We start from the raw sequence: 8,367 nt of genomic DNA, 5'->3' as shown, positions 1-8,367 counted from the left end.
ATATGATATTTACCTGCAATTTCCTTGTTGCAGTGTTCTATATTTACTTAAATGAATCTTATACAGCAGAATATATGATGTTATACATGTTTGAATGAAACGTTGATCCATATTTATTTGCTGTATTTGATTTTTCTTTTCTTTTTGCCACCCTATAACCAGCTGGGACAAACCATATCACCTTACAAGGAAGATTTTATAATAGTTCAACTTCAGTATGTTTGCATCCACTGCCATAAAGTGATAGAGTGTGGGAAGCGATGGTTTTGCAAGGAGTGCAAGATATTTCTGGAGTGTGAAAGAATATGCATGCATGTATGATTGCTGAACCAACCTTACCATGCAGTTGCAGGAACTGCTGGATGTTATAAAGAACGCATCAGAGTGTCATTCAACTCAAACTCAAGCATGCACCTATCCCTACTGCCTTAAAATAAGAAAGTTGTTTTTATCATGCTAGTAGGTGTACTGTTCGAGTTTCTAGAGAATGCCAACCTTGTAAGAAGGTGTGACAGACAATAGCTTTACATTCAAGGACTTGTACAAACTCAGCATGTCACATTCCTCGTTGCATGCCAATTACTTTTACATCTCTTAATCTACACTTTTTTTTTCTCTCTAAATTTTGCATAAATATTTATACATTGGTATATATTTTTCAACAATCTGCAGGGATATGAAGAAGCAAATGACAGGCATCGAATCTGAATCTCTTTGTTTCTCATATGATATATACTTATGTGCTACTGTTACATATTTTTATAAATTTTAATTATTAAAATACTCATTTATTTACCTCAATCAGTTAACAATTATTTAATTTCTCATTAAAATACCATTAATCAACTCCAATATTATTATAAAAAATTATTAATCAACTATATGTAAAAAAAAAATCGTTTAAACATTACTTTTTTTTATTAAAAACATAATAACACGATCGTTCACATCACTTTTTTTTCTATATGGGTGATTCGAAAACTTAAAATAGTAGAAGGGAAAAGAACGTTGGATGTGTTATTATTTTCTTGGATATATAGATGTGCGTATTGTTAAAAAAAAGATAAAGTAAACAAATAATGAAGATTTGGAACAAGAAAATAAAGGTGCAGAGGAAATTTTTAGATTAGTTAAATGAGTATTCAAGTGGAGAGAGAATGCAGGAAAAGGGAAACATTAAATGGTGAGAGAAATAGGAAGTGAGAAAAAAAATAAGTATCAGCAAGTGCAGAGGAAGTGCAGAGGAAGTGCAGAGGAAGTGCAGAAGAAAGAGAAGAAAAGTACATTCAATTTGACGTTGCTGCAAGTTACTTAACGGAAGGGACCTATTAAAACCAAAATCAGAAACCTGAGGACCTAATTAAATCACTTTTAAAAGCGGGTATCAAACGGAAATTCAGCCCCCAACTTGGGGACTAAAAAGGTAATTAAGCCTTTAGAAAAAAGCTTAATCGAATTTTGAAATTCAAGACAAAACTTAACTGAATTTCAGAATCCGGTGAATTTCCTGAATTAGATTGGGAAATCTAGTGAATTTCCTAAGCTGGATTTTAAAATTCAGTGAGTTTCTAAATTGGATTTCAAAATTTGGTTAGTTTCTCTAAGTTTGTTGAGTTTATTAACTAGATTTCAAGATACGTTCTCCTTTAAATTGGATTTTGAAAATTGATGCTTCTTTAAATCAAATTTCAAAATGAGTACATGCAAAATATAATGAAAATAAAAACTAAATTTCATAGGAAGATGAATAGAAAGTATAACCAAGAAAAATGAATAGAATATATAAACCTAAACAAAAAATGAATGAAGTTTTAAATTATATGAAAGAAAATGGTTTAAACTCTCATTTGGTCCTCGTATTTGTGTGTCAATCTCAAATGGGTCATCATTTTTTTCTGGTCTCAATTGAGTTCAGAAACTTGTAAAAATGCGCCAATTAAGTAATTTCCGTTAAGTTTTCACTGGTAGTGTTAGACGGCGTTAAACATATGTTGAGGTGTAATTTCTTTTACATGACGTGACATTGTGTATTAAGTTGAACCAATACAATCAATAATTCCAATAATTCCACGTAGATGTGTAAAATTTTTAAGATTGAAAAGGATCAGAAATCGTGAAATTTGAGTTGAAGAAGAAGAAGAAATTTGAAATCCTGAATATGCCTCCATAGTTCCTCCACGCAGTCGCCCATGTTAGCACAGCTATGGTAGAGAATGCAGAGAACACATAAAGTGTATGACTGAGAGTGAAAGAGAAAAGAGAGAGAGGAAGTCTGAAACTAGTAATGTATTATCTATTTTGTGAATAGTACAAAGTGGGGTATTTAACAAGTGAAAGAATACACGCTGACATAAGAAAGTCAGTTAGTAGTTATGTTTATAACAACATACCCCCCTAAACATAACTAGCTAAAGCCTTAAATCCTAGCAAGTCTCTTAGTTGATGAAACCTGGATGGTCTGAGTGCTTTGGTGAAATTGTCAGCCTTTTGAACTTCAGTTGAGCAGTGCAGCAACTCAATCTTACCTTGACTCACTAAATCTCTTAGAAAATGAAACTTAGTATCAATATGTTTACTCCTTCCGTGAAACACAGGATTTTTAGACAAGCTTATTGCAGATTTATTGTCTACCATCAACTGTATGGGTTTTCTGCAATTAAGCTTCAAATCTCCAAGGAGTGATTCTAGCCAAATGCACTGACAAGTTGTCTCTGCGGATGCTATGTATTCAGCTTCACATGTTGATAGTGCCACCACACTTTGCTTCTTGGAGCACCATGAGATAGGCGCCCCAACATATTGAATGAAATAGTCGTATGTGCTTCTTTTGTCCACTTTGTCTCCACTCCAATCCAAATCACACCAAACCTCTAATATTCCTTCTGATCTGTTAGCAGCTCTGGGAAATAAAAGACCAAAATTTACAGTTCCCTTCAAGTACCTTAAGACGTGTTTTGCTGCTGTCAAGTGTGACACCCTTGGTTCATGCATGAATTTGCTTAGCAAGCCAACACCATAATTAATGTCAGGTCTACTATTACAAATATACCTCAAGGAACCCACTATTTGTTTATAAAGAGAGGCATCTACTCGTTCTTCATCACGTTGTTATGTAAGTTTGAGATTAGCAATTATAGGAGTGGGAGTACAGTTGCAGTTACTCATATTGAAGCGTTTCAATACCTCGCTGATGTACTTTGCTTGGTGTAAAATGATTCCATTTGTAGTTTTAGCAAATTCCAGCCCGAGAAAATAACCCAGATCGCCTAAGTCGGTCATTTCATATTCTTCTTTCATTTTCCTTTTGAACAAATTGATTTCCTCTTCAGAGTCTCTAGTCACAAGGAGATCATCCACGTACAAACATACTAGAAGTTTGTTCTATGATCCAACACTTCTCACGTACACACCAAATTCAACAGAACTCTTTTGAAACCCCAGTTTATTCAACAAAGCATTGATGTGATCGTTCCAAGCTCGTGGCGCTTGTTTGAGTCCGTATAAAGCCTTATTAAGCTTATACACCTTGTGCTCTTTACCTTGTATCTCGAATCCGGGTGGCTGCATCACGTAAACTTCCTCTTTCAAAGGACCATTGAGGAAAGCAGATTTCATATCTAACTGTTGAATTCTCCAATTATTCCAGCTAGCCACTGCTATCACGAGCCTCACAGTCTCAATCCTTGTGACAGGCGCATACACCTCTGTGTAGTCAACTCATTGATGTTGTAGGAAACCCTTCGCTACGAGTCTGGCTTTCAATTTTTCTATCTCACCTCCTGGTTTATATTTAGTCTTGAAAACCCATTTTACCTCAATTGCTCGCTTGTGCTGAGGTAGTTCAACCATGTCCCAGGTTCTATTTCTTTCGATAGATTTCAACTCTTCAATCATGGCTTCTTTCCATTCCTTCATGTCAATAGCTTGCCTCCAGGTGATGGGCTCTGCATCTGCTAGAAACACAAAGTGAACCAAGTCCCCAGTGTCTGCTATATCACTATCTGCGAACACCTCGTGGTCTGCCAGTCTGGTGGAAGGAAACCTTACTCTTTGAGATCTCCTATTGCTGCCTTCATCATTAACAACATTCTGTCTCGAACCATTTTCTTCTAGCCAACCAAAGCCTAATTTTGGTTTGTCATCTGCCTTCTGCCAATCATAAACAGTCCTTTCATCCACTGTTACGTCTCTGCTAATGATCACCTGTTCCTTTTCTAAGTTGAACAACCTATATGCTCCTGTTGAGTGATAGCCCACAAGAATCAATGTTTCACTTCTATCATCAAGCTTTCTCCTCTTTTCCTCTAGGACATGTCTGTAACATACAGATCCGAAGACCCGCAAGTGATTAACAGATGGTTTGTCACCTGACCAAGCTTCTTCAGGGGTGCAATTAGGCAAGGATCTTGTTGGACATCTATTCAGTAGATAGGATGTTGTAGACACGGCTTCTCCCCACAAAAAATGTGGCATCTTCTTCGATTTGAGCATGCATCTGGTCATGTCAAGCAACATTCGGTTCCTTCTCTCTGCAAGACCGTTGTGTTGAGGTGTGTATGGGGCCACTACTTCGTGTACTATTCCTCTCTTAGTGCAGAATTCATTCATCTCAAGAGAATTGAATTCTCCTCCACCGTCTGTTCTGAGAATTCTCACTTGCAAGCCAGATTCCCTCTCAACCATAGCACAGAATTTAACAAATCGTAAGTATACATTCTTTTTCTCCTTAATCAAATAAACCCACAACTTTCTAGTCCATTCATCTACGAAGAGTAAGAAGTATTTATTACATCCTATTGTTTTCACATCAAATGGGACACAGACATCCGAGTAAACGACAGCGAGTGGTTGTTTTGCCCTCTTGTGCATGATTTGTTTGAACTTAGTTCTGGTTTGCTTCCCGATAGCGCATCCTTCACACACTTTGTCAGGAATTTGTATCTCTGGAACTCCTTTTACAAGATCTTTGTTCTTCAACAACTTTAAGCTTTTAAAGTTCAAGTGACCAAACCTTGCGTGCCACAACCAAGCTTTGTTCCTGGTATCAACAGTAGTCAAACATTGTACATTAATCGTATTAAGATTTACCTTGAAGGTTCTATTCCGTGAAAGAGGAGCTTTAAGAACGAGTCGCTTCTTCTGATCAAATATCTCTATGTGTTTTTGGTACATGGTCATCACATAGCCTTTTTCAAGTAGTTGTCCTAGACTCAAAAAATTGCTCTTCATCGAAGGAACATACAGGACATTGTTCATGTATGCGAGTCGTCCGTCTTTGCGTCTGATCAAAACCCTACTGGTGCCTTCAGCCATTATCACGCTATTGTCTGCAAATCTTACACAGCTTCTGACTCTTGGATCAAGATCAATCAGTCACTCCTTCTTGCCCGTCATATGGTTGGAGCAGCCCGTGTCTAAATACCAAGAATCATCTTCTTCTGCATGGCCAAGATTGTGTGACATCAACACGTGTTCATCCGCTTTCTGACACCTGTCTCCACTGTGCACTTCGTTTATTTCCTCCTTTTGACATTTGCCTTCACTGCATGTTTCCATTTTGCATTCACTGGAACATTTATCTTGTTCTAATTTCCTCTGTTGTGTTTTCTTGGGCAGATCAATAGTGCTCATCAACATCACATGATCTGAGTCAGAGTTATCCGCTTCTTGCGCTAGGTTAGCCTCCTCATTTCCTTGGTTTTTCTTCACAACAGCGTCATTATGCCAGCATTCGGATGAATAATGTCCGAACTTGCTGCATGTATAACATTGTATATTTCTTTTGTCTATTTTACCTCTTCCTCGTCCTCTCGGGTCTTCCGCCTCTCTTGCTTTCGTTCTTGTTTTCACCGTTTTCATCTTCATCATTGTCGTCTGAAACACTGGAGTTTCTTCCTCCTGCTCGACCTCCCCGAGCGCGGCCCTGCCTCTTCCATTACCACGTCCTCTAGATTTGTAATTGCTCTTAGCTTGTAGAGCTTGGTTTGTACCTAGACCCACTTCTTTCTCTACATTTCTCCTTTCAAGTAATCTCTGTTCGTGTGCCTCTAACGAGTTCTACAGTTCTTCAATTTTCATTTTCTCCACATCTTTGCTTTCTTCAATTGCTACCACAATGTGGTCGTACTGTGGAGTTAACGTCCTCAATATTTTCGCCACGATTTTCCTATCTTTTACTACCTTGTCGCATGCTCTCATGGCGTTCACTACCATTTGAATTCTCCCGATATAGTTAACAATATATTCTTGTTCTTCCATACCCAAGAGTTTGTATTGGCGTTGAAGTGACTGTAGCTTAATCTTCTTTACCTTACCTGTGTTGTCGTAGCCTTCTTCAAGGATGTCCCAGATCTCCTTCGTCGTGGCTGCCTTCGAAATTTTCTGGAAGATGGTGGCTGACACGCATTGATGTAGCAACATGCGAGCTTTGCAATCTAATCTTTTGCTTTCTTTGTATTGACATTTTGCCTCTTCAGAATCTCCCTTTGCTGGTTCTTTGAACCCCTTCTTGACTACCTCGTCCACCTCTTGAAAACCGAGAATGGCGTCCATTTTGACGCACCAGTCGTCGAACCCCTTTCCATCAAACACAGGGAGATTGTTGTGTAAAACACCGGCCATTTTCTTGAACGATTGACCTAACCAAGTTCGGAACCTTGCTCTTGATACCACTGTTAGCGCAACTGTGGTACAGAATGCAGAGAAAACAAAAAGTGTATGACAGAGAGTGAAAGAGAAAAGAGAGAGAGAGGAAGTCTGAAACTTGTAATGTATTATCTATATTGTGAATAGTACAAAGTGGGGTATTTAACAAGTGAAAGAATACACGCTGACATAAGAAAGTCAGTTAGTAGTTATGTTTTTGTAACAACAGCCCAATCTCAACCCTGACAGCATCGACCTCTTCGGCGACGCCCACGTTGTCACCAACAACGACGCTGCCCCCCACGTGCGCCTCACCATCCCCTCCCTTTTTTCCTCCGGTCTCCTCCGCGTCCCTGAACCCCTCCTCTTCGTCGATGCTACTACCACCCTCTCCACCGAATTCTCCTTCTCCATCTTCGGCAATGGTGACGGCATCCTGTTTGTCCTCACCGTCGCTTCCACCAACGGTTCGGATACCCTGGCTGTTGCGAATGCTTCCTATGTGGGCCTGGTTCTCATTAATGGAGAAAAGTTGAATGCTTGGGTTGATTATGAAGGTGGACCAAAGGTGATGGAAGTTAGGTTAAGCAAATGGGGTGAACAAATGCCTTCTGATCCCATCGTTTCTCATAAGATTGACCAGATGTCGGTGATGGAACTTACATTCATACTATAAAACAATGACAAAAGCAGATGTTGCGCTTCAATCAAGTTTCCAGCCCCAAACAAGTTCAACATCAGATGAATCTTGACAGACATACGAAGAGCTCAATATATCTAATTTAAAAAACAAATAGAAATGTAAAAAGATCATGAATTTGAAGACATCATCAGTCTCTTAAAATAAACTATCCCATACATATAAATACTAAACTAATAACTTTTAGATTTAATTTTTAAGATTTGATTTTTGAAAGGAAAAAAAATGGAAACAAGGGAAATGAATAGTAAACTCGGTATTGGAAGTTCTCAGTTTGCACCCAGCAAGTCAATAGTGGAAGCAAGTAGCCTGTGAAAGTGCCTGAACCCAAATGAAAAAATACAACTGTTCTAAGAGAAAGAGGCTTTATAGTTCTACTTACCTTGACTACAGAGTCACTCATCAGAAGCTCTTCTACCATTAACTCAAACTCTAATGAACCATAATGAGCAAGCCCAAAGCTTAAAACAGCACCAAAAGTCAAACGAATGAGTCCACCAACCTGCAAGTTAATAAAAATGGTATTTTGGATATCCTTCAAATTCTCAAATGTGATTATGCAAACGATGGCATTAAAAAAACCAATATCAGCTCTTCAAATGAAGCAATATAACTTCCTTATATAGTTCTAATATTAACTAAATATATGAAATTTGCTTTGTCTGTTGTCTATCAGTTCAGGGTAATTATTTCAAATATATTTTATCACCTAACAGAGAAGTCCTAAAAACATTGGCCAAGAATGAAAGGCAGTACGCAGTCATCCAAAATAAAGTAACTTAAATTGTATTTAATATTAGTAAGTTATTCCATTTGGCAATGAGATCAGTATTTGAATCACCTGAACACGACTCCAATATAAAGGAAATAATGCTTTTGCCTGATTCTGGACATAAACATTTGTTCAAAGCGGTACTTTAGGAAACTCTAATAGAAGAGTATCAGTTTGAGTAGAAAAGTTATAATTGCAAATGGTAAGACTCCGATGAACAACATCATGATATGTCCCAGTAGCACCTGCA

General features: G+C 37.9%; 1 protein-coding gene across 1 annotated transcript; it reads left to right on the top strand.

Annotated features, from left to right (window-relative positions):
- The first annotated feature begins 6,717 nt into the window (after nucleotides 1–6,717).
- Nucleotides 6,718–7,321, top strand: LOC111240695. The gene is made up of 2 exons (XM_022776234.1): nucleotides 6,718–6,765; nucleotides 6,875–7,321. Exons 1-2 carry the CDS (start codon nucleotides 6,718–6,720, stop codon nucleotides 7,319–7,321), a joined length of 495 nt encoding a protein of 164 aa, XP_022631955.1.
- Nucleotides 7,322–8,367: the final 1,046 nt, after the last annotated feature.

This window comes from Vigna radiata, chromosome 2 (genome assembly GCF_000741045.1).
Source record: "Vigna radiata var. radiata cultivar VC1973A chromosome 2, Vradiata_ver6, whole genome shotgun sequence".
NCBI classification, from domain to species: Eukaryota; Viridiplantae; Streptophyta; class Magnoliopsida; order Fabales; family Fabaceae; genus Vigna; species Vigna radiata.
Note: the sequence above shows the minus strand (reverse complement) of the source record. Positions and strands in the feature narration are given on the sequence as shown.

Coding starts and splice junctions, on each gene's coding strand:
- LOC111240695 (XM_022776234.1), top strand. CDS start 6,718: ATGACAGAGAGTGAAAGAGAAAAGAGAGAGAGAGGAAGTCTGAAACTT. Junction 6,766..6,874: donor AGAGAGGAAGTCTGAAACTT/GTAATGTATTAT, acceptor TTGTAACAACAG/CCCAATCTCAACCCTGACAG.